This window comes from Lepisma saccharinum, chromosome 24 (assembly GCF_977018435.1).
Source record: "Lepisma saccharinum chromosome 24, izLepSacc3.1, whole genome shotgun sequence".
Lineage (NCBI taxonomy): Eukaryota > Metazoa > Arthropoda > Insecta > Zygentoma > Lepismatidae > Lepisma > Lepisma saccharinum.
In genome coordinates, this window is record NC_139252.1 from 34,775,707 (window position 1) to 34,803,604 (window position 27,898).

General features: G+C 40.6%; 1 protein-coding gene across 2 annotated transcripts in view; it reads left to right on the top strand.

Annotated features, from left to right (window-relative positions):
- LOC145978334 (uncharacterized) overlaps window positions 1-27,898 on the top strand; it is a 278,099-nt gene that overhangs the window by 16,330 nt on the left and 233,871 nt on the right. The window contains exons 1-2 of one of the 2 annotated variants that reach the window (XM_083110911.1): window positions 230-600; window positions 14,001-14,167. In XM_083110911.1, the coding sequence (XP_082967037.1) occupies window positions 557-600; window positions 14,001-14,167 (211 nt within the window). In that variant the 5' untranslated portion in view covers window positions 230-556. Of the gene's footprint in view, window positions 1-229; window positions 601-14,000; window positions 14,168-27,898 lie in introns of those variants that run through there. The other variant, XM_083110912.1, reaches the window with a different exon arrangement.

Below are 27,898 nucleotides of genomic sequence, written 5' to 3' on the forward strand. Positions count from 1 at the left end.
CAAGAAGCACGGTGGTTCTCGTGTCATGCCAATGAGTATCGCGTGTTGCAGTGCACGGGGCGAGGGACGGTAATGGTAAATGGTTAGCTTCAAGCGTGACAAATATGTCTGCTGTAGACGTCGGAGTTAGGTGCCGTAATGCCGGGATTGTTTCTTTGCGGACATAATAGTATGTTGTTTTCCGTTGGCAACATATGTAGTGCGACTGTGAAGTTCAGTATTGTTTTTTGGAAGTGTGGCAACCCAGCGAGAGGGTGGTCGAGACAGTGAAGGGTGTGAGGGTGTCTGTGTTGGGGACTTGAAGATCTTTAGAAGGTGGTCGACATGTGACAGCTGCTTGGTAGTGGCAGGTGGGAGGGAATGACAAGATTCAGTGGCCGGATTGTTGTTATTGGTGTATTTCATTACCATAATGGTGTCTGTGGCAGGCACTGTAGTGGTATCACTGACGTCGCAGAATTATGACGTTTTAGTGCTTGGTATTAAAGAGACTGTTCCAGCGATTCGGAAGCAAGTGTGACAGGACTGTTTTCAAAATTACAACCACCTGTGTACTATGCGCGACAGAGAAAATCTAGTAGAATTACTGTCCCGCTGGAGGTAAGTGAGAATGGTTGAAATTTCAGTACTGGAGCCGATTCGGGTGACCGAAACTTTCGGTCTCGCCACGGACGTTACCTGGTTCGAGTCCCGGTCTGGGCATGGTTCTTCTTTGTGAGTCTCTATCGGTTTCATCTGGTCATCACATATCCACGTCGTCGCGATTAGTCAGAAGTGACGGAAAAGCAACGCTAAAGAACAAAAATACATGTACTAGAAGAACATTGATTTCTTAGCGCAGTCATCATGTATTGGGTAAAATCCAGTTTGGGGAAATTCCAGTGATTAATTTTTCAAGCATAGGGATGCTTCCGAGTGGATATGTGGTTGCCGCTCGATCCCCGGTGTAGCTCCAAAATTTCGACGTTGAGACCACTCGGGGAAGCTAAAGATGAAAAGAAATAGCGGGTTCCGGTCTCGAAAGCCAGAAAACAGCGGCGATGGTACGCGAAACGCTGACTTGCTCCCCCCCCCACTTAAGTTACGCTAGAGTTTGATTTTTTTTTAAAAAAAGTTTAAAGACCACTTTATGCATAGATAGGCTAATCGGAACAGGACGTACAGTTCAAAGTGGTATCCCAACCACTATGTGCCTGCACCGGGTATCGACCTCTCGGTTACAAGGCGACGACGATACGCCAGTGCGCCATTTTTTAGTGTGTGTGTTTGTATGTATGTATGTGTGCCAGTCTTGCTTCCCAAGGACCAAAATTTGTTTCCATAAACGTGGATGTCCTATTTAGAAGGGTAGGTCCCCTAATTCCCGTACAGATGCCACCGCGTATATAGGATACGGTGATTTTACTATATTCCCCCTTTTTGGGATTTTGGGACTGAGGATTTGTGGGGGGGGGGGGATACAGCGGCAGGCTTCCACAAAGTGAAATAATTTAGATATTTGAAATACGGTATTTTTTTTAAAATGTGTATAACTAACTTACACATAGAGTATATACAGCCGGTGTTTTTCTTCCATTTACTGTGTCATTACATTAGTTTCAACATTACCCATCGAGAAGAGGATCGGGTGAAAGATTATTTTTAGAGTGGATTAAAGTTATATTTAGCGCCAAATTACCATAAATTGGACTTTCTTTAACAACAGTGCTTTTGTAGGGGGGGAGGGGTGATAAGCCAATGTTCCAAAGTGCAGATGGTAAGCTCGAACCAAGTAATTTTAGCGAGGCCCTGTTTGTCCCAAAGTTTTTTTCTTTTAGATTCCAAGAAAGGGCCCACCGTTTCTCGCACCACGTGAAAGACATTTTGTATTCGCACGTGACACCTACAACCACGTGTGCTGCTCCCCCCTAGCTCAGAACTGTTTCACGCACATATCATGGTAACAGAGCACTCTGGAACAATTTGAAATTCGTCTGCGTTTCCCAGCTGCGTCTGAAAGCATTGTAAGAGAGAGGAATCCGAGAATCCCTTCGGTCTGCAGCCCCTGTTGTACGCACTGTCGAGCTACGTGACCAGAAACAACGTGAAGCAACCCCCTTCGTGACACGAATATAATCCCGCATTCCCGGATATGAGATTCCGACATCGGAGACGAAATTCGCCTTCAGGTCAGTAATAACCGTAACTCAAAAATTAAGGGTTTCATTGAAGAGGACTCACTCCCACGTTCGACTTTCGAGAAGCAGTCGAGAAACCAGCTTCGTTCCTCTCAAAAGCTGATGTACATTTGCGAACTCTTATGATGGGAACATAGAATTATTATTGTTATTATTATTATTCATTAGTTCAGCACAGGATACATATCCCAATTCCGTTGAACATAATACACTCTACACACTAGAAAAGAAGATACCAAATGAACCTACATGCACACAACGTTTACACTTTGCTATGCACTTGTTGATGGGCAGGGCAAATCCTGGTTACGGTTGTGACACAAAGTACACGTTCATCAGGTGGTTACATCTATTTTGTCTTCTGAAACATTTTTTCGTGTTTAGCATTCACCTAAAGGTACAACATGGAACATTCATTCGTTCACATTTGATGTTGTACTTATTACAAATAAAAAATAGTTTGTTACGGTTGTGACGCGGTTGATGACACATTTTTATTCTCTTAATGATAACTTCACATTTCGTGCCCCTTAAAGAAAAATACCAAAATGTAAAAATTTAAAATGTCACAACAGATATACAGTTAACTATTTAGAGTTGAATTCATAATTTATTCTCTGTAGGTCCCTTAGAAAAAAAAAATGTTACGGTTGTGACAGGGTGTTACGGTTGTGACATTGTACTGAAAAAATAAAAAATCAGCATTTATCCTGCAGTTTATGTAAACCCACAAGTGAGACACTGAAAAAAAGCGCAATGAATTGGCATTATTTTAATTTTAATTATATCCAAAATTATATATAGGTAATTACAATACTGCTATGATTACAATGCTATGGAAGCACTAAATTTAAAAACTTGTTATCTTTGAAATACAATTTCTTACAAACTTCTGTGGGGGTAGGCAAATAGTCTTAATGTCTTAACATTGATTGTTCGTCCTGTTCAAATTCTTTAATGGTGATCTCATTTTACTAAATACAGGGTGATTATAAAGTTTCGATCCATTTCTGTGAAAACAGATAATAGAATCAAACCAATAATGAGAATGGAAAACTTAGTAACACATAATCTATCAAAACCTCTACAGATAATGTAAACCCAACCTCAGAGTAATACATAATCCCACAGGTTTCACTTAGCTTTATTTCATATGACCACCATGTACGTCCACACAAAACTCCCAGCGACGCACCGCTGCACGAAACGCATTTTCTACAATCGTAGAAGAATTATATTTATACAATAGAGTATATAATCACCCTGTATATTGTTGCTTTCGATGTGTACATTGTGTGTATTGTGTTGTGTACATTGCGTTTTACACTGTGTTTAAGGGGTAATCAACAGCAACAAAAATATCATGTCACAACCGAAACACTTTGTGTCACAACCGTAACGCAAATTTTAAATAGTAATAACTGGACAAAATAACATTTTTGTTTATATTATGTTTGCACACATGGCCACTATTACTTTTGATTATATTACACATGTTGCAAAACAATACTGAGTACAGAATCTGTTTTATTCTAATTGAAAGGTTAATTTTTGTTACAGTTGTGACATGCTAATTAGTTTTTCTAAAATTAATGTTATTTACCGTGAAAGTTGAGGCTTTTCAATTCCTTTGATAATAAACACACCACCTATATCCCTACCAACTTAGAAGATCAAGTCGGCCATTTTGGATTGCATCACTTGCAGAAAAAAAGCATGTTGCCAGATCTGCATCTAATATGACAATTTAAAAATGTCAAACAAGCTTTCACAGATATGGCCATAGTATTTCCATTTCTTGATTTAATTTTTTTTTTGCTATATTATTGAAGTAGAGATGCCATGCATTCATTTGATATATAACATGTGCATATTGAAAATATTTTTTTTTTGTTTGGTATCACCACTTCTCAGGATTTGCCTTGATGTATATTTTTGTCCATGAATATATCGAAGTCTACAGTTTTAGCAGTTCATTCACAGTGTCCTGCATTCGCCTGCAGGCGAATACTCATGCACATTCAATCTTGATCTTTTGGTGCAGAATAGTTTTCTTTGTCTTGCACTGGAGGCACTGACAGTCGTCTTTAACAAATTTCTGTAGGAAAATGACGTCACTGACAACTCTTCTGTTGAGTAGTGTTCAAACCGAAATGTCTATCCGGCAAAATTCTAGAATTCTTTGGAATGATTCGATCTCTCTTTATCTCGATGATTTGAAAGTTGAGTAGTTTGTGAACCAGTAACTCCCACCTAATTTAACGTTGTGTTGTTGTATAGCCCCGTCTAGTTCGCTGCACTTTCTCTTTGATGTGAAAGCTTTGTATGGGGCGACTTTTTGAGTCACCTCCGTGGCAGAGTGGTTAGCACAGCGCCTTACGATGTCAGGGGTCCCGGGTTCGAATCCCATCTTGGGCATCGCTGTTCTTTGTGAGTACCCCTTCACCAGTTTCATCATATCGTTACTCCTCATCGTTGCGATTAGCCAAATGTGACAGAAAAGGGACGTAAACAACAGAGTAAATCAGTGAATTTCTCTCTCATGCAATACGCCCTGCAAATTGCATTCGTGCGGGTTAATTTTATTTGTATTGTATTCTACATTAGGTACAGTCACCGGCAATAAAAATGGGACACTCATATTCTGAAATGTTCGCTTTCCTGCAAGGCGTTGTGTGTGTTGCCCCTATCACACGGAACTGGATTTCTAGTAGGAATGTCCTAGTTGGCGCTGAACTAACTTTCTAGGTAGCAATCATGGCCGCCTGGCTGACTGCTTGACTGGTTTGGAGGAATAGGACATGTTCTAATTGCTATTTGCTTTCCTCGACTGGATTCTGTGGAACAGCCAATCAGAGCAAAGTTTCGCCATGTGAAGATAATCCGTGAGTGTGCAAAGGAGCGTTTTTGTCTGTGGTTTCCGAGTGTTACTCCAGCAATATATAACGTATACAGCATGAAAGGCGCGTTGAGTTACACCATCTATGCTGAGTGCACGCAGTGTTGCCAACAGCACGAGAGAAAAACGGGCTAAATCGCACCCAAAATGGAGCTAAAATTCACATCCAAGGGGCTAGATTTCCAAATCTTTGGTGTTTTGGTGCAAAATTTCTGAAACTCAAGAACCAAAACTAATCAACTGTCAAGATGAGAGGCATACGCTCAACTAAATTAAATTTTCTTACCTTAAATAATTCATTTCCCCCGTAAATTGTGGTGCAGTAAATTACACAAAAGCATTACACATTTTCGGCATATTCCTCCTTCATATATATGCCCACGCACACTCCTAACACACACACGGCCGCACACACGAACTAGTCTCTGGTCGAGCCTCACTGTTACGAACGATTCGTCGATTCCACATCGCATTTCTGTGAACTTTCAAGGACCAGATGCAATACAACTGAACAAAGATTCGCATTTTCTGGAATCGACGCTATCCGTAATTCGCCTCGGGCTACACAGCATATCAAAACCAGAAACCAGAGGATAAAGTGACAATGTGCACTTGCTACCTGCTCCCCAAGAGGGGTCGCAGGACGAGCTTGCAGGTGCAGAGGATCGGTTAAGTGAATTCTTGTTTGCAGTTTACATTACTGAAAATACCATAAAACATTTCATTACTGAAAGGGCTAGATTTGTTGCAAGATTTCTCTCTGTAGGGCTAAAAAGCCCCTTGGGGCTTTTGCTGAATTTTGGGGCTGAGTACGTACTCAAAAGGGCCAGTTCTGGCCCCAAAAGAGCTAACTTGGCAACACTGAGTGCACGGTGTTTACATTTGAAACAACTAAAATATTCTTCCATACGTGTACAGTAATCGTTGTAAAGTATGTATTTAAGCAGCGCCATTGTTTTGTACCAAATGTTTTATACGAAACGTTATTCCTCTTGGTTGAATAGTTATCGGCTTTTAAAAATGTGAAGTGATACATTGTTTACATCTCACGCGGCCGCCATTTCAACTTCCCTCGTATGGGAACAAAAGGCTATCGACAAGTACGCTGATAAGTATCGTGTGAGGCGAAAACTAGCAAATTGGTAGCCAGTCCAGCGCCAACTACGGCATACCTACTGGAAATCCAGTTCCGTGTGATGTAGACTTTAATAGCAAATTTTCAATGGCAACTTCTACCAACGCCGTAGAGTTAGGCAACACACTTTGCAGGAAAGCGAGTATTTCAGGATCTGTCACATTTTTATTGCTGCTGACTGTACACTTCATTATCCTGATAAAGAAATATCGTATTGTATTATTAATGGCGATACCTTACTGACGACATATACTATACTGATATCATTTCCCGATATATGGCTGGTTCATTTATTCAGCGACAGTCTCGTTGTGCATAGATAAGCGAAATGATCCTGCCGTTGATTTAGCGTGAATGCTTTTCAAATGGCGTGACTTCCGGCTTTGATTCGTTAGCTCCATTCCGGCTTTCATGTTCGCTTTCTTTAGGGGTCAAGGGAAGGAGTGAAGCCGGCTCCACGTGCCCAGCCGCACCTGCCTGCCACAAGAAACAAAGAGTGTGGACATCTGCAACCAGTCGTGCAACCTGCTCCAGAAATACTGGAAGACAACAAACCGCATCTGCCGGTTTGGAATTCTGACCTTCAAGTCGGCGATATATCGTCCAGACGATATATCGCGATATCAACTACAGTTGGGACTGGGTACCAACCGGTATGCAATCACAGCGTAGAACGGTTATTTTGACAAAATCCTGTTTTTCTGCTGGCTGCTTCGGGGAGGAGGGATTCTAATGTTGTCGGTTCTTGTTCAAGCGGTGCGGTTCCTTCGGTAAACGCGGCAACAGAGGGTCAATGCCAGAAAGATGGGTTCCGCGCCGGGAGTTAGCGCGATTTTACCATAGACGATATATCGTCACGATATTTGGCGATATATATCGTTTCGTCAATATATCGTCACGATATTTAGCGATATATATCGTTTCGTCGATATATCGTCACGATATTTGGCGATATATATCGTTTCGTCGATATATCGTCACGATATTTTAGCTATATATACTGTATCGGCGATATTTCGTCACAATATTTTAGCGATATATCGTCACGATATTTGGCGACGTATATCGTCGGCAATATATCGTCACGATATGTGGCAATATATCGTGTCGGCGATATATCGTCACATTTTAGCAATATATATCGTGTCAGCGTTATATTGTCACGATATTTGGCGATATATATCGTGGGGATGATATATCGCCGATATCACGATACGGAAAATATATTGTCGTATCGTATTGTGTGTGACGATATTTTCTTGACGATATATCAATTTCCGAGAATCGTCCATCCCTACTGACGTGAACAGACAAAGGTTCAAATCAGGGTGTGAAATCATTGAAGACTGGTGAGGGAAGGAGATCTTAATTAATCTACACACATACACCACACACACACACACCCACACTCACACTAACACACACACACGCACACGCACACACAAATAAATATATATTTATGAATTATTATATGATATATAATGGGTGGGACAGAAAAACCTGATGAATTTTAAAACGATAAACACAGTAGAGAAAAGGAGTTCGTCCATTAACGTGCTGGCCTTATAGTCATATTGTATGCCATTGTTATTGAAAAAAATATGATTTACACCAACACTTTTTGTTTATCAGGCTCTAAACAATATGAAACGAATTTAAACATTAAATAAATACAAGGAGGCAAAAGTCTGCACAACCTGCCCTTCCGTTAGATGCAGCAAAATAACGTCTAATGACCCGCTAGTCGAATTTCACAGCAAACTCTGTATGCAGCAGAATGACTTGAAAATATGACCCCCCCCCCCGCCCCAAATACGGACCATCAAGGTCGGAGATATCTGGTATTTATGAACTGTTTATATTTGGCTTCCGTTAGTATGCGCAGAAAAATCGTCTTCAGATTAGGGATGGCCACAATATCCGCATTTCAAATTATCCGTTTCGAATGCCACGGATAATCTGGATATCCAAATATCCGGATAGTATAGGTTTGATAAAGGAGTTGTAGAAAATTCGTTCAGATTCATCTTCGATTTACCCTCTTCGATTCCTGCTCGCCATGTAGAGACTCGTGTCTTGTCCACCTCGTATCGTAACGTCTTCGTTTAATCGATTTTCTGAGTTTACCAAAAGCTACGCTCACGTGGGATATGTGGAGGAGAAGGGAAGGCACTAACGAGGGGAAGAACGAAGAAGATGAAGATGCCGCATTTCAAAGGGAATTGCGCGATGGGATTCAGAGGCAAAGCTTATTTATTTATTTATTAATGCCTTGTTTTAAATGGCGGAGTTAAGGCCGTACAAAGCCTTTTCTTCCACTCAACCATACATTTAAAATTTTACATTATTATATTATACACAAAGTACATTAAGTCATTTCACATAGGTCCACACACACACACATTATACTCATACACACAAGTCTTAAAGCTCTGAATATAACACACAAAATACAAAATATATAATACACAAAAAACTAAATATGGAATGAAAGAATGCAAAATTTAAAATTGTATTTAAGTAACTGCAAGGTATTTTAAGAATTCGTTCACTTGCACATGCTTTTTAGTCTGCTTGACAGGGGAAGATCTAACGACTACTCTGAAGAGAGTGGCGAACACGTCTGCTAAAGGAAGCGACGGAGCTTACTGCTCTAGTGCTTTCTGGCAACTGATTCCATAGTCTTACAGCCGATACGGAGAAAGAGTTGGAGAAGAAGTTTGATCTGTGGACGGGGATGGAGAGAACTGAGGAGCTCCGTGATCTGGTGTCGCGATCGTGAAATTCGTGAAGAAATTGGAAGCGAGAGAGGAGATAGGAAGGTGACTTGAGGTTGAGAACTTTGTAAAGTAAAATCAGAGTGTGCAGCGTTCGTGTTTCTTGCATACGTAGCCACCCCAATTTGAGAAAATAAGGTGATAGGTGGTCCCAATATTTTAAATTAAAAATGTATCGTAAGCAGGCATTTTGAACACTCTGCAGACGTCTAGCTGACTCACCTTTTAACCCGAATACGCTACGTCACAATAATCTAAATGGCATAAAACTAGGGACTGACATAGTTTGGCCTTGATAGAGGTGGGGAGAAACTTGCCCATGCGTCTTATAGAATACAGAGATGCGAAGGCTTTTCTACACGCCGAACTTGTGTGATGTGACCACGATAAATTTCCGTCTAATACAATTCCCAGATCTTTAACAGTTTGGTTAAATGGAATGTGAGTCGAATCTACAAGAATGGAAGGCAGAATGTTAAGATCTACGTAGCGTTTCAGTTTATCGGAAGCAATCAAAATTGCTTGTGTTTTGTTAGGGTTAATATACATACCATTGTCTACCGACCAATTAACAATCCTCTCTATATCTTCATTAACCTTGGAAATACCATCGGTTAACATTACTGGGGGTGCAGAATAGTACAACTGGAGGTCATCGGCATACAGGTGATAACGGCAGTGTTTCAAGATATTTGGCAGGTCATTAATGTATAAAGAAAATAATAAAGGGCCGAGTACACTTCCTTGCGGAACGCCACAAGTGATCTCAGATAGCGCCGAGCACTTTCCATCATAAATCACCCTTTGTTTACGTCCAGTTAAGTAGGATTTGACCCAGTCGGTTGCAGAGGTGGTAAAATTAAAAAATGATTTTAGCTTGGAAATGAGAATATCATGGTCGAGTGACTGGAAAGCTTTCGTGTAGTCCAATAAAACTAAAACTGTCGCCTGTCTGCAGTCCATCGCTTGTCTGACGTCGTCGGTTATGTGAGTCATGGCGGTGCTAGTGCTGTGATTAGGTCTAAATCCCGACTGAAACGGAGCCAGAACTTCATTTGTATGCCGGCTGATTTGGTCGTGAGCAATGTATTCTAATGCTTTCGATAGCGCGGGAAGAATACTGATAGGTCGGAAATTGTCAATGGAAGTGGCGGGGTCAGTCTTGGCGAGAGGAACAACGTGTGCTATTTTCCACTTATCTGGAAAAATACCAGAGCGCAGAGAAAGATTAAAAATGTCAGTGATGTATGGCAATACATGAGGTAAAATCAGCTTTATTAGTCGCAATGGGAGGTTGTCGGCTCCTTCAGAACCAGATTTTATCCGACCGATTGCAGTTGCAACTTGGAACTCATAGACTGGGTTAAAATTAAACTCTATCATTTCTGTTTTGTGGTTTGCTATAGCTCTAATAGTAACATTTTTAGCATCCTTATTCATTGAATTAGAGAGAGAGAAATGCGTATTTAATTCATCAAGGGACGAAACACGAGTAGGATCTACGTTACGTTTCATTCCTAGCCCTAGATTTCTTAAGTTATTCCACAACATTCGGGGGTTGCCTTGCATATTTAATAATGCGTAAGAAATCCTTCTCTTTGCGTTGCGCACGGCCTGATTACATTGATTTCTCAACACGCGGTAGTTATTAAAACTATTTAAGGTATTTGGAGATTTGAGGCGCTTGTCAGATTTAAACCTGCGGTGAGCCGAATCGCGCTCCGCCATAAGTGCGAGAATGCTGTCGGTCATCCAGGGGGAAGCAGGCCGCGTGACGCGTTTTTTCTTTAGTGGAGCATGTTTGTCGAAAAGGTGTAAGATTAGACTATTTAATTCGTTAAGCTTATCGTTAATATTAGTGAAGCTGTTTATTGAATTCCATGGGGTTCTTGTAGCATCTTCGTTTAGTGAAGCGGGGTTAATTTTCTTTAAATCGCGGTATTCAATTATGTTTGGCTTGGATTTCGGAACATTGAGCGAGTAAGCAACGTAAATAAGATCGTGGAACGAGAGACCGCAGGCACTCGTTTGTCCATGTTTGGTGATTCGAGAGCAGTCTCCTGTTAAGATGACATCTAGCCAAGAATGCGATGTAGCCGTGTGGAAGGTAGGATCGAGCTTCAAAATATTTAGATTGTAAGAAGAGATAGCAGCGCGGAATTTATTTACTTCAGGTTTGTCAGTTTCTAAATGAAAGTTCAGATCGCCCAGTAATAATACATGCGAGTACATGGGAATGAGTTTAGCCAGTTCCTCCTCACAATTTACAAAGCACGTTCCAGGTGGACGGTACGCAACAGCCAGCAGTAGCTTCTGTTTGTTGATGGTAAGTTCCAAGAAAAGATATTCTGTCATTCGTGCGTAGTTACCGTCAGATTTAGCCACAACCACCGCATTAATATCTTCCCTTATCAGTGCCATCACCCCGCCACCTCGTTTCCCCAACCTGTCGTTTCGGAAGACGTTGTAGCCTCGCAAGGAGACCATGCTGGAGGGTGTGAGGGGATTAAGCCACGTCTCCGATACAAGAATGCAGTGGAGATTCAGGGGGGAGAAAATAGCTTTGAAGCTATCGAGGTGCGCTTCGATGCTCTGTGCATTCACGTGTGACACCAACAGTGAGTTCGGACAAGTCTTCAGCTCGTTTCCGAGAATTTCGGCTGTGCTGACCGCGGGGGGCGGAGTGCCAGGGCAATTAGCAGAGCGACGACGCTCTTCAGAATTTCGTCCACTGTCACCGAGATGCGTTGTTGCCAGATTAGCCATTTTTAGAATTGAGGTTTAACGAACAGAAACAAGATGGGAGAAGAAACATTAGCATACCAAAATTAAATTTAGAATTATTACTTACCCTGTCAAGCACAATAGCATGGAGGAAAGCATCAGGGAATGACACACACACACTCACATTAAAAAACGATAACATAAACAAGAACCCGGACAAAAAACTCACACTAAACACACATGATTTGAACACATCACACACACAATTATTCATACACAGCGTATCAGAACGACAAAAGTCACATATGCTCTTCATTACACTTCACACTCAGTTCGCGTTGCACCCCATGTCAAGGGAGAACGTCAAGATCCTCGGGGGAAGATATAAGGTAGCGACGACCTCCGTGAGATACGAAAATGCGCCCGTCTTGGCTCCAGGCATTGCGTGTCCCTACGCGATCCTTTGCCACCCGCAAAACCCTCTGTCTGTAGGGAGTTAGCGACTCTGTAATTAATATGGACGAGTTCTTTAGCATCTTCTTCGACTTCCACACCTCGTTCCTGGAGCGGTAGCTTACAAATTTCACTATGATGGGGCGTTTTCCCGATCTCAAAACTTCCGCAGACGATCTTTTCGGAGGGCCAAGCCTGTGGCACCGGTCAACGTGCTCGAGCTTGATGTGCTGCAACTGAAGCTTATTTTGTAAAGTCTGGAGCACGATGCTGTCCACGTCTTCGTTGGTGGTTTCGGGGACCCCATGCAGCAAAATGCAGTTCCTCCTAGAGTACTGCGCTAGGTCATCTATTTCAATTGTGTTCGTGCGTATCTGCTTGTTCATGCTCTCTAGGTCTCGCCGAAGCTCTGTCATGGAGTCGCTCGTCGATCTCTTAAATTCAACAAACTCCTCTCTGAGGTTCAGGAGTGACTTGCGGAGGTCAGCATCTTCTTGAACCGATCCATGGTTGTCTAGCAACTCATCAAGCCGTTGCTGGAATGCTTCCATAGTTTTGCCTATTTCTTCCACTTTGGTCGAAACAACTGATAGTGTAGGCTTGGACATGATAACAACCCCGAAGATCCGCACGGTGAAGCTATTGACCTGGCGGAAGATGTGGCAACGTACAGCGGTGGAGAATAGAATGCCAGGCTAGCTGAGGGGTGAAAGCGCGGAGCTCTATTCAAGCACGTCCATCCACTACAAACGCTTTGGAAGCTTCCAGGGACGGAATGAAAAGTTTATCTTGGGAATGGACCAAGCCGTACTCCCAGACGTACACGAGTTGGAAAAGAACTAATTTCAGGAATTCCCTGATCGGTGTGCGGCAGTGGTGTAGCGATTTTCGGTGTCAACGTGTATGGAATAAGTTGATGTCTTCGCATGCAATCATGCACCATTGAGAAGTGCGGTCTTGTTAAAATTTCGCCTTCCGTTCTGGAGCCTTCCTCCTGGAATTTGACGCCGTTTATTTGATTGTAGAGAAAAGGAGTAGATGAAATAACGTCTCAGTTGATTTGTATTCCAGCGGGATAATATAGACCTAAACTCAAGTTACCTAAAAAAGCAGAATGTACAAAATATTAACCAGGCCAGATATTTTCATATTCCACCACACACCACCACCACCATCACTACTGCCACCTCTACCACTGCCACTTATTATTATTAATTTTATTATTCCAGGAGAGAATATTATAGACTCAAAACATGGGATTTTTATGCGGAGCGTCGGGCCTTCCCGATCGCGATCAAGGGGTCCTAGGTTCGATCACCGGTGAAGGCGCATACTGGTTCGGACCCCACTTTAAATCGTGGGTCCAGACCCAGTGCATAAAGTTGACTTAAAACTCAGAACGGAACGTCATTCAATAAATTAACTTTAGGCCTAAAAATCTCTTTGCAAATTTTTTTTCTTGAGATTGACGTAAGTAATTGCTATAACAAAACAAAAGAATGAGTATTGTGTATTGATGGTTTGAAATGTTTAATATATATATATATATATATATATATATATATATATATATAGAAACCCTGTTGTGACATTGGAATGGGGCATCAGCGTAATTTGGCGCCTTACTTTGGGATAGAACATGAATGAGGTTAACAAAAGTAACCTTGTAGTTTTTAAGAAACCTGAAAATTTTAGTAGTCAAGGGCCCCCTTACAAGTTACGCCTATAGACTGGAGTGATAGACTTGCCACTTTGTCCTCCAGACTTGTATTCATGGAAATGATATTCACTTGACTTTCGTTTCGTTCTTTACTTCTTGTCTGCTTTTATTCCAGGTGGCCAACCGGAGCCATGACTCTACCGGTGTCGAGCTATGAGGAGTTGCTGGCAAGGGTTCGAAGCCTGACTCAGGAGACGCGGCAGCTTCAAAGAGAACTGACGGAGCAGACTCCACTCCTCACCACGAGGTCCGCCAACCCCCGTTACGACGTGAACGAGAACGGTGAGTGCATTTTTTCCTTCCCTGAGCTTTCAAAAACTTGCCAGTCTGTGTTGCAGGCGGGATATGAAGTGGGCTATTTGCAGGGCGAGAAGGGGGCAAGGTCCTCCAAGAAGTGATTCTTTTAGAGCCTTTTAAATATTACTTGATAATTTATGTGCCGATATAGGTACATATTCCCCGGGTAGAATTTTGATAAGATATACAGAGTGTTCTTTCAGCAAGGACACTCGATTCAAATGCCAACGTTTCACCTCAGGTGTGGACCATTAAAATTAATTATTATTGTGATAATAGCAAAATTAAACAACTTGTCAAGTCCTTTTACTTGATTATTTCATGAAAGAAGATAGAATGAAGGAGTTTCTAGCCTTTAAATAACTTCTTACCAAGGTGGACTGATTCAAATCAGGCTGCTTTATATCGCGATTTAAATCAGAAATAAAGAATATATAGAATAATGAGCATAAGGGTTTTGTAGATATCAGAATCACTTTTCAAAGTACATTAATCTTGTAATCATTTAATAATGTTTATTAGGCTCTATGAAAGGAAAATAAAGGAAACAAAATATATGTAATGATGGTGCGAAGCTCATATGAAAGGAAATGTAAACAAATTTACATTTCTCTTGATTTAAAATTCAATAATTTTTATAGGCAAAAATAGCAAACATTTTGTGTAGAAAGATATACAAAATACTAATCATGTTAAACCATAAATAATGCCATTATTATTATTAAATTGTATTTAAACATGGCAGATTATATTTTTCAAACATGTCATTAAAAAAATTGCCAAAATTCTGCTACAAAGACTATAAGAATTTTCAAGTTTATATTTTTTAGTTACAATACACTACATCCAGAATGTTTTATTTTCACTGGAAGAAAAGGTACTGAAATTAGTATAGTTTTATTAACACACTCAACAAACATTTCCATAGTAGGTTCATATGTACAGTATCAGAAACAGAAAAATGTATATTTACATGTAATTTTTTATTTGCTTTAGATGAACTGTTCGAATATTTTATAGAAAATGGTTTTCTATAAAAACACATATCTATCTATCTATATGTATGGTGCCAAAAACATACAAGCAATTCTAAGCTCGTTTTTTTAAAAAAATAAATCGATTTAAATAAAAATCATGACTTTTATCCACCCTGCTTCTTACATAATAACCCTATTTTCAGAGATAGGGAACATTGCGCGAATATATGCAATTGTTCCTCGAATTCCAACATTTGAAACGCTACTGGAGAAATATTGAAGGTTGAAATCAGTATTCTTGTTTGTCACTTCGCGCTCGCGGCCAGTGTGGGTACCTAATGTAGTGTCGGAAGATTTCTTTTCCTTTGGTGCCTGTGGATTCAAATTTTATAACCCCCTGACGTTTTTGTGTTTGTTACTGCAATTTGCGATATTTTTGGTATTGCAATTGCATTTTGGAGAGGATACATGACAACTTCCCTGATTGATGACAGATTTTTTTCAGATTAATTATCATTTCTCGTAACCTATCTTGAAGTAGCCAGTTATGAAAGTATATTTCGTGAGCTTTGGTTCTTATTTGCTGAAAGAATTAAATTTTTCCATTTGAAGGTCGCATTTTCTTCTTAGATTCCGATTACATTATTCGCCACAATGCTACTGGGCCATCTTCATTAATGTTGAATTATTTGGTACAAATTGAAAACATGGAATTCTCTTCTTGGAAATATTAGTTTTGTGTGTTCAGTAAAAAGGTGTTCGATGCATGGATATGCGTATATTAGCTAGATTTAACGAAATCCCAGTTTTATTCTTAGAATGGTAATATATCTATCGGCTGTAATTAAGTGTGTCTGTTTTTCTGCTATTTTGATAATTTAAATAAGTTATTTAGAGCCATTTGACTAGTTTCCACTCCTGTAAACATGCTAGTGTGAAGCCGTCCTCCGTGGCGGATTGGTTAGCACATCGCGCTACGACGCCTGGGGTCCCGGGTTCGGATCCTGACCTGGGCATGGATGTTTGTGAGTGTCCATTCATAGATTTAATCATGTCATCCCTCATTCGATATCTTCGCAAATTAGCCAAAAGTGGCACAAAACGCGAAGGAAAATAAAACAAATCAATCAATCCTAGTGTGAAGTTATAAAGGCTTCGATGGCGTCTGTCAAAGGTCCACCCGAGGCTCAATAACGTTTTTCCTGTTTCACACCTCGTTTCGTGCTCGAAAAACGGAATTTTAACTTATTCGTATGCAACCACGTCGCACGTGTTCAGTCGCTAGAGGTACTTTCTTTAGGGATAATGCTTTCAAGTATAATTGACCGATTATAGTTTACAGAAGTCGCGAACGAGATTGAGAATCTCGGATATTAAGTCTCGTCTCGATTTCAGTCTGCACATGGCGATTTGTCTGGATTTTTAAGACCGGTAACATCCCTATTTTGGTCCCTTTCTCTGACAACTCTTGGGCATCACGACATCTCACGCTGTTGACATCGTAGCTACGTTTCGATTGGCAGACGAGGCGAGATGCCCAAGAAACAGCAACCGCACTGTGCAAATGTTTCCGAATCGCCGCTTCAAAAGCCCTATTTTTATGCTCTCTTTTCTTTAGGATTGCCTGTTGAGTGCCGTTCCTAAGGGCGCATGCGCCGCATACCCCAGGGTAGCCATATTGCCTGTAAGAGCTGGGAGTGGGGAATAGCATATCGAGCCAGCCTGACTGCGTGCAGACCCTGAAAAACTCCTATGGGATTGTTCTCGCGTGGGAGCTTGGCTGAGGGTGTTCGAGTGAGACGATACCGAAAAATTGGTGACGTCACGGAGGTCTGGAGGAACCCCTACGTACCGGTGAGCCATGCGTGATGTGTGTTTTTGGTGTGGACCCATCGTGATTGTTGTGGATGCTCTGTGTTGCATTGTTGATACGGTTCGTGATGTGCCAAGCCCCCTTTCGTGTTGAACCACGTTTCATGCTTGTCTTGTTGCCAATGGTCCCCCTCTCATTCTTGGCAACGGCAATATGGGAAACGTAATGTGGTATCCAGTGGCGGCGGTTGGGTTCCAAAACTGGGGTGCGGATGCAAGGACAGTTTACTTTCCCTTGGTAAACAAGGTTTAGCGTAGTGCGGGGGCAAAAGTGGCAAAAAGTGTGTGTGTGTGTGGGGGGGGAGCACTCCCCCTAATGTCTGCCACTAAAGCTAGAAGACCTGTGGTTCTTAGTATTTTGTGTTAGTTTCTTTGTTCATTACGACTGTAACACTCCTCAGAACTTCCCGTAGCTATTGGTTGAGAAACAGAGGTTCTGGGTTCGAATCCCGTGTCAGCCGTGGAGGTTTCGTTTTCTCATTCGCCTTTTTCGTTGCGATGAACCTAGAGCCGTAGAAGAGTGGCTCGGTATAACTAAAATCCAATACAGTGTAATGATAGTCATTTAGTAATGTAACCTAATAACCAGATTGCTATTTCCACCGAAAAGTTTTGTTACGTAGTGGCTACAAGTACACTCCAAAATGCCAGCGTCTCTGTCGGGTTGCGGACCCTGGACCCCCTTTCTGGCATCGGAGCGTCCGGACCTAACCCAAGCTTAGCAAACCTTCCGTGAAGAATTGTTCTCTCGTTCGGTTCCCAGTGTGCTCATTCAGTGTTACCATAGTTTATTTTAAGCTTCCTTCATATTATCCCCTGTGCATCTGGTAGTTGGTGCTGGCAAAACAAACGTATCGATTTGGTCTGCAGTGCTTTGGCGCGAAAAGTGCTGTCAGCTGTTACAGTATGTCTGGTTGCTAGGGGCATGCGGTGTTTTGTGTGTCCTTGTAGGTCACTTTTGCCGTGTTTCTTCACTGGTTTCCCCATTTCCGAAAGTGGCGTAATGAAGAGGTTCGATGTGAGTTCGTGATGATCGGTTTATTGAGTGTCACGTATTTGCGCGACGGGGTAGAACCGAGACCTCTCGGGAGCGAATCGCGTTGAATAATTCCGTCAAAGGAAGTTGTAGGTTTGAGCCCTGGCCTGTTCATGGGTGTTCCTCTGTAGCCAAATGCCAATCTCTCTTCTACGTAGTACGCCCTGGACTGCATTTTGAAAACTAACGAGCCTTTTGCCTGTGTTGTGTGGTGTCCATATGTGTGTGATTGTCTTTTGACCAATTTCATCTTATCTTTCATCCCAAAGTAAGAAAGAAATATAACCCGCGACTTATTGCTGAACTGAGTTGTTACTTGATTGATTTGCTTTATTTTACTTCGCTTTTTGTGCCACTTTTGGCTAATTTGCGAAGGTGGAAATGAGTGATGATATGATGAAACTGATAAATGGACACACATGCCCGGGCCGGGATTCGAACCCGGAACCCCTGGCGTCGTAGCGCGATGTGCTAACCATTCCGCCACGGGATCCGGCAAAGTGAGCGGTTAACCCTCCTGACATTTCAATCTAGGAAGAGTGTAATTGCATTTTATGGGGTAAAGGTAAAATTGACATAAAAAACGTCACTAATAGACCTTTGTGCAAAATTGTAGCGTGTCGAAGATTTTAGTAACTTGCAGCTTAAAATGAACTATACCAATTTCCATTGTCGTCGGAATGAAAATATTGAGAATATTCAAAAACTGTGCACGTAGATATCGAAATCTACTCACTCACGCGTGAAATTTTGGTTTATTTTACAATGATTGTGCCTGATCTTTCAAATTGATGCGTTCTTAGTGCATCGCGCAGAACAGCAGCCGGTAAAAGCACATTTTGATGCATTTGTGTGTGTATTTTGATGCACCAAAAGTACATCATTAGTAGAGCTCGGATTTGCATGTAATTACATATTCTATTCCTTTCTACATACATACCTTGAACACGAAAAATTTCAATGAATGATATAACTGACATGATTTTGCATAAGTTTTGTGTTATATATTTTTACATATTTGCCAGGATATTACATATATTACTTATTTGCTAATTTACTTCACATGAAACAACATATTTCGGTATTTTTTTTCTATTTTGATCCTTTTTCTATATATTCGATCTCTGAAACATGATGAAGAAAATTTGTAGCTCATGTGATGTCATATTTTCTAATCAATGAGATTCATAGTGCTTACGGTCACCTAAAATTGACTGCCAAGTCGAAAGACAGGATGAAGGCCAAGAAAAAATACGGGAACTGTTATTTGTCGAAAGATGCTGGAGTTTCTCTCCCCCCCCCCCTTCTGGTTATATATTTTCGTTTCGCTTTTAGGTTTAGACAAAGCACCTAGAAACTTGGCATCGGTGGACAAGAAAGCTACTTTCCTGTACGTAGCGAGTTACACAATATGTTCCCTTATACAAAAAAGTACAGAAGTAGCTATGTATTTTTATTAGATTATTCATTCTGTAGAAGCTTTTTTCTTAACAATTTGTTTCAAAAGCGAAGAGCTCCCGTACATATTTACAATAATTTGCGATGTGAAAAGTAATTAGTAGTTGACAGAAATGGTTTCTTATATACTCGTATGTACACGTTGCTGTGCTTTCTTTTTTTAAATTTGAACAACTTATGTCCTTAAAATTATGTTGAATATGTTCAAATAATATAAATACATATCTAGCAGAATTCTAGAAATTGCTTGGATACTCGATTATTATTATTAATATTACATATTCTTTGATACTACATATTTAGCTACATATCCTTTTGATAATACATATTTAGGTACATACACTGCTCCACAAAACTCAAGAAACACCAAGGGAACAGAAGGAAACAAACACAAGGACAGGGTTCACCCTGCGTACCATTTTGCAATGTTGCTGGTCATTTTCGTTGCATGTTGCATCTGTGCCTTATTGGTGTTCATAAGCCCTGATCAAGAGCATCCCAAATATGCTCGATAGGATTGAAGTCCGGTGAGCATTCAGGCCACTCAATACGGGTGATGTCTTCTGTTTTCAGGAATTCCGACACAATACGTGCGCACCCGATGGAGGCACATAGTGGTTCGGATCCCACTTTAAACTGTGGGTCCAGTCCCGATTAGCCTTACTGTGCACAAGTGGACTTAAAACACCAATTCAATTAATCAAAACAATACGTGCGCGGTGCGGGCGAGCATTGTCATCCATAAACAGGAACTCCGGACCAAATGCTCCACGGAAATCGTGAACTTATGAACGCAAAATGCTGTTTTTCCCAATTTTGGATTGGGCTGAAGCATCATCAACCCCTCTCTGCGTACGCCATTGTAGCGTGACAAGGCTTAAATAAACTTGGGACGATGATGTGCAAAATATATATTTTATTGTAAGGTTATTGTCAAGATTTACAATATTCTCTAATACTCTACTTGTTCTTATAATCCCTTGGTGTTCCTTAAGTTTTGTGGAGCAGTGTATTTTTTATCAATTATTGTTACATATTTATGTACATACTTTGTACTTAGATATTACATAGAAATCCGGGGTCTAATCATTAGCAGATTCACCTTGTGTTCTGTTACTGGAGTCAACATATTTGTATTATATGAATTCTGCGTGTGGATAGCTCAAGTTTTTTCTCAGCCTCGATTACCATAAAGGAATACGTCACGTGCATTTCTTGGCAAGTGTTCCAAGCTTTTCGCCATGATCGTGAGAAACTGGGAAATACGGAGAGTTGAGCACGGGTATTCCCCGCTCAACTTATCCAAATTTAGTTAGCAAAATAGTTTTTGGTAGCACTGTCCAGTACTATTTATAGATTCGCGCTGCTGAAAGGTGTAGCCGTCGCTTGGTTCATTGAACTGTGTGTATTGTCCCCCGGCCGTTCACGTGCACGCAACAACCGTGCAAACTCCCCCCTTCCTCTTTCATCTTCCATATTGAACCGTTTGAAGGATTGAGGGTCAATAGCACACGCCGTCAGTTCTCTGCATGATTGCGAAACGAGACAAAACTTCGTTTTATCTGGTGAATGTGGAGTTCCCCAGTTCATGATCTGGTCTCTAGTTTCAGGTATCTATTTTGTTGAGAAGTTTTGTAAGGAAACACTAAACCAACGGCGTTGATCTTCTTGGTCGATTGAATGCTGGAAGAACCAGCATTTCGTGGGAAGGAGCGACTGACGATTCTAACAGTGGTCTCGTCGTATTGGGAAAATAAAATTGTAGTCACTCTAGCGCGAAGGAAGATTGGACAAGAAATGGTCCCCGAATAACGTTATGATGCAAATGAACGAAAACAATACGGTTTAAACTATGATGGTTTTAATTGGTTTAATTTTATGAGTGTGGGATCGGCAATTTGGGTTCACGTACAGGTCTATCCGGTCGTATCGTATTATTTTTCTTTCTTTTCTTGAGTTTCATTCTTTATTTCCGTCTTTCGATTTCTTCTTGTGCCTGTGAGAGAGAGATAGAGTAAACTTACCATCTTTATCCATTTCTCTCTCCTTCCGCTCTTTCTTTCTTTCTTCTGCTCCTTTATTCTCTCTTCTTTTTCCTCTATTGCGAGAAAGAGAGTGCGCTTGCCAGCATCTTTGTCAATTTCTCTTTTCCTTCCCTCTCTCGTTTTTTTCCCCTTTACCCTCTTTTCTACTTCCTCTGTTGCGAGAGAGAGCTTTCCTTTTCTCTTATTCTTGAAGACGTAGAAGATAGAGGTAGATAGAGAGAGAGAGAGAGAGAGAGAGAGAGAGAGAAAAGCAAATTTTCATTATCGTGTTTATTCACAGTTTTCCTAAATATGAGATTTCAAAAATTGAATCAAAAACAAAAATAAACGAGAGACAAACACTACTTCAGCATCAGGACAATTATATTCCTTATAAATACGCGAGATGCAAAAGGAACGTGAATTTGCCTACTATTATTTTTTTAGGGTGTCCGTCCGTACGTGTGTACGGATGTAGTTGACGAAAGAAATAAAATTGAACACCCACGGCACATACTCTATCTTGTTCGCTAGTAAAATTAAGCTCCGAATAATAATTGAAATGACACTGTTAAATACTAAGAGGTCCTCTCAACTACTTAATCACCTAACTTTTGAATATAATCCATTACCGGTGGGAGCAGCCCGATTCAACATTGATTATTATCTTAATGTATATGCATTCACGTTGCAAGCATAGTAAAATTTGTAGCATGAATTGTCTCCAAACAAATTATTCAATTTTTTGTGAAAAGAATAGCTGTCTTCTCAAGTTCTATTCTGAATGGACGCTTACAATGAACGTATCAAGTTTAGTTGACTTCTTGTGGAATATGTGATTTGCCCCTACGTACTTCACACTTATGTTTCCGCTGCAAGAACGACCTGATGAGCTGCCTGTTGCCATTTTGATGGGACCACTTCATATAAAAGGAGACGCCTTTCATTCACAGAAAACGAGACTCTCTTTAACCCTGCTCTCTGGCCAGACGCCAGTAATTTCAGTTCATGATGTCTACCGTGAGCCAGACACGTTCCTTCGAGGTGAAACAGCCTGGGAACAAGACTATTCGAGGATGGTGTGAGTGACCAGACAGAGTTTGTTGAAGGTAGTTGGAGTCCACTATTGGATTCACTCTGCTTCCCTTAACGTCTTGTTTCAATCGTTTGCTGCTAGGCCCTCCGTCTTAATCTTTTTTCCACCATTAATTTTCTACTTTTCTCACAAGGGAGGTTATCTAAGTGTCCCCCTCCGATTTCCATGAAACTTCCAGGTGTATAGAGGGACCCAAATACGTGTTTTTTTTGTTTCAGCTAAAAAAACTGTTTTATGAGGCAACCCCTCTCAAATGTCAAGATGAGAAATTGAAGTGGGGATCTGACCCCAAAACCACGTAAATATGGCATAGGAAGAACACGCACATATAATTGGAACACACACAGCACAGAACTGTAGGATTGTCGGTACCAAACGCAAGTGCTTTCGTGAAGGACGATGGCGGTTGACGTTCTGTGCTAATAGCACTGGCAGATACACAAGTGGGACACTTGAGATATGAAGTGCATATCACTTGCAAACACATCTTGACATTTGAGGGGGGGGGGGTTGCCCCTAATACAGTTTTTTTTTTGAGCCGAAACAAAAAACATGTATTTCTTCCTTTGGGTCCCTCTATACACCTGCCAAGTTTCATGGAAATCGGAGGGGGACACTTAGATAACCTCCCTTGTCAGTTCTAGCCTTTTCCACATTTCATCATCCTATCCCCTCTGTTGTCTGCTTCGTAGTCCCTTCTTTTAAATACATTATTCTTAATTTGCTTCCTTTCTTACCTTATCGAATGAGGGATTTATCCAGTACATTCTATCTCGGGGGTGTAAGACTGTTTTATAGAGTGAAAGGGAATATGTAACGCAAAATGACCACAAGTTATTTTGTGAAAAAAATGAGCGGTGTTTTTTTTTTGGAGGGGGGAGGTTTGGTAAGTCGCTGCTAATCTCTTCTTATCTTACCTTGCTTCTCAGAGTTACATTTTCCCATTCTCGACCATTCTACATTTCCTTGTGCGGTTGGTGTATCGCTTTACAAATCCAGAGGTTTTGGTTTGAAACCTGGGAAAATCATGAGCATTTCGTTGTGTTGTTTCTTTATCTGTTTCAGAAATTGAGCATTCATCTTTATAGTCACGATTAGCCTAGCGAGGTTGAGTAGCGACATAAAATACTTAAAAATCCCAAATATGTAGTGATAAATATAATATGAGAGGAGGAGTTGGCATCTTTTGTTGCAAGCCCACTTTATAACTGGACCGCCCCAATGTTGTTGTGCTGGTTGTCTTGCAGTAAAGGGGTTCCAGGTTTCATCCACAGTGGAGGCACACACAGAAAACTAAATGCATCAGATCTATTTGATTCACCAGGAACGCATGATTTTATGCACTAAGGAGTGTGTTCTTTTTTCCCCCCCAAGAATCAGGTTTACAGTTTGATTCGTTTTCGTGTATCGTTTGTAAAGGAAACTCCAAAGTACATCATATTTTGCAATTGAGCATTTCTTTGTGTGTCTAGCCGCACTTTAATGCATCAATTGATGATGCACTTAAACATTTGGTCTGATATTCAGACTTTATATATTTTTTGCATCAACTGATGCATTTACCTTTTTATGCACGCATTACACAGTTGTTCGGATCCCACTTCAAACTGTGGGCCAGTCCCGATTAGCATAAAATTGACGTAAAACCAATTGGAAGCGCGCTATGTGGATAGGCCAATTGGGACTGGACCTAGACTTTTAAACCCTACACTGTACCTCACCCGACCCTACAACGCTTTCCACGAAGCTATAGGTGCGGGCCTGTTTTTTTTTTTGACGGGGGGTGGGGTTGACATTTCATACGGATCAAACCAGATTCTTTTTAAACACAGTGTCGTCCGTAAACCTAGTTCCAACTTGTTTTGCGCGGAAACTAATTTCCGACTAGAAGTTTTCTCCCAAGTCCATCCTAGCTCCTATATTTTTTCCTTATCCTCTTTCATATCACGAAATGAACATTCCTCACATTTAGAAGCCTTCAAATTTCGAGCGTCGCGTGACCTCTTCCCAGGGACTACTGTGGTATTAATTCACCCTGAGATGACGTTTGGGATACGCCCATGGAAAGTTCAAAGAAATTTCCATTTCAATATGTGCCGAAACGATAAGCATTGGCGTTGTCCTCAACCGGGGCTGCACGAAAGATAACCGATACCTTGTCTTTTTCCTCGGTTTGTGGAAGCCATTTGTAAAGGAAAATGCGAGTTTTTGAATTATTGACATGCAGGAACAATGTCCCCTGACCGGGAATTATGCGGGAATTATTGACACCTGGAATTACATGTGCATTCTGATTACGTTCGTGAAAAATTATCTGTATCGGGCACACAAAACAATCGTATTATTATTATATTTGTATATTATTATTTGACGTAATTTTCTTTCACTTTTAGCATCGTGACAATGAGGATGGCGAATTTGATGGATATTTTTTCTTGTATGTACGCATTGCTTGCATTGTAGAATTATTTCACTTGTAGTCTACGGTTATTACAAGCGTAAAAACACAGTTTTTCGTTGTGACCTTCCACTATGAAACTTTCTTTTTCACAAGTGGAGTAAGCCATCTTTAAAATGTAATGTAACCGAAGATATCAAGAAACTCTGTGAAAGCAATGATGATTTTGAATTGCCTGGATTCATAATTTAAAAATGATAATAAATAGAAAATGTGATCAAACATTTTTTATTTGAAATAAAAATAAAACAGAATGCTTGTTTCACAGTTAAGTTGCTATATTACAACCATGTAACATTGACAACATCCATTGTATAACTGATTCTTTTTTGTTAAAAAAGAATTTACCATTGTTATAACTGTATCTTTAATCAAACTAAAAATTAATGTCTGATGAAGGGAGCGTGTGTTCTCCTGAAACATCTCAACGAAAAACTGTGTTTTTATGCTTGTAATAACCGTAGACTACAAGAGAAAGAATTTGATTAAGGGACACAGAGAACATTCATGGCTAGGCTGGGACTCGAACCCTGGAACTTCGTTCATGCTTGGTACTGACTACAAGTCTGCTTTGTGCAGATAGACCAATCGGGACTGACCCCACTAGTTTTGGCTTATAACTTTGTAATGACGCGATTCCTGCTCTCATATTGGCACTTGGTCAGTCTCCATCCACCGTCCCAGTTTGATTCAAGGGCACGGAAACACCCTGCATATACAGCCTGATATCAACGCAACGCTACGAATCCTTGAAAAGACTGAGGTTTCCCTGATTGTATCCAACCACGCAGCACGGGTTCATAATTTCCACTAAAGGATTAATTTTGCAACGACGACAAACCAAAAGAGAACCAATCTGTAAATCAATCAGGCAAATACCCGCTTATAAGTCCCATGTTAAAGTGATTTTAGTTTTCTTATGTCATACCTGGTATGCAGTTTTCAAGAGGCTCTGACACTAAAACTCAGCCTGGTCTTGGTACCCTCCTTATTGATACACGGTAATTTATATTCTTTTCTCAAGTTTAATCGCTAGAATATCGACGATCAGCGAGGGAGCCTTGAAAAATTCAGTTTATATGTCATATATTTCGAACTGCCACAAACGGGAGGCCCCGTTTCCAAGGCCCCCCGCAGGATTTTTCTCAGGGGGGGGTCATCAGTGCTTAAAGTGGGGCAAAGGTGAGGGTGGTGCTTTCCCCAAGCTAAGATAATTCTCTTAAAGCGTCCTCAGTACTAGAGTAATTTGAATAGGTACTTAATCAATCTTCTGTCTTTCACGGCACCCCTCGTCCATATTTTTACGCTACAATGTCAAAACTTGAATCACATGAAGTCTTTTCAGATATTTCAGGGAGAGGGGGCAAGTGCCCTTGGATGAAACATGGACGTTCAAGCTTGTTTTTACGTTTCGTCTCGCCTGGGTTTTAGGGCGCGGCGATGCCCTATTTCTTCAAGTGGAGGAGCGACATCTATTTTCCGCTTGTCGCCTTGACTGAAATTGGGTGACGCGCCGTGGGGCATTCGAAATGCTCCCTTTCGTGTGTCGTCGTCTCCCATGCAAGAGAGCTCCGTGTTTGGTACGATGTCGTCGGATCGTTCTTCTCCTTTTAAACAGACAAGCAACTGTAACTCTCTGGATGTTTTTAAGTTCAGACGAGTCAGTTTTTTTGATTTATTAGAACAGTTCGTGGTTAATACTGTCTTTCCCCTATTTCTTTAAGCTCGAAGAATACCAATGAATATCCTTGCATTCGAATAATGTCTTACAGCATTGTTAATATAATTATGTTGAAGTCTGTGGCCGAGCCCATTACAAAAATAGTTGAAATGGTTTTATTATAAAAAACTCAATATGCTGACCAAGGCAGAAATTTATTTTATTAAAAACATAAACTAAACGTAACGTTGCAACCTTCTTGCAAGGTCTTCTTCAGACTCTGCACCAAGTACAAATGTTGCTAAAGAAGACCTTGCTAGAAGGTTGAAACGTTACGTTTAGTTTATGTTTTTAATAGAATAAATTTCTTCCTTGGTCAGCATATTGAGTTTTTCATATCATGGAAACAAGGCTTAATATGTAAGTTTTTGTTTAGTTTTTGCTTTCTATTAATATAAATCAATTGGATTTCATAGTTATATTTCTATTGCATTCTCGTTTTACTTTTATTGTGTGTATATTGTTGTTGGTGTAGATCTGTTAATTATCTCTTGAAAAAGAGAGAAAAAGAAAGCATTCAACGCTCACCACACTACTTCGTGTGTTTTCGATATTACCCTTAGTAAAGTATATTTGAAATAAAAACTAATTCCTTATATTTTGTTGTTATAACAAAAACTCTTCCCAGAAAATTTTTGGTGAAGGGATTTTTGAATCAAATATTATTTCGGCGGGGGGGTTTGAAATGCCCCCTGTCCCACCAGGATTTCGCACCCTGTCCATCAGTTTCATATAATCATCACTTATCCTGACGGTTAGCCAAAAGTGGCAGAGAACTGAAGAGAAAGTAGGGTTTTGTCTAGAATGTTTACAAGGATGTAAACGTAAATTATTCAGCCGAGATGTTAATATACACGTAGATTAGACATTTTGGGAATAAAATGTACCAGTGTCATGAAAAAATTGGGTCTGTTACAGAAAGGTTGTGGTTAGTGCGAGAACCACTCACTTTTGAAGCATCGAAGCACGTTGAGATATTTTATCTTCTCTTGTGGGCGAGCACTTGTCATTTCTTTAAAATGAAGATGTGAGTGTCAGCATTGGTTCATTGTTTTAAGTGTGCGTGTGCAGGTGG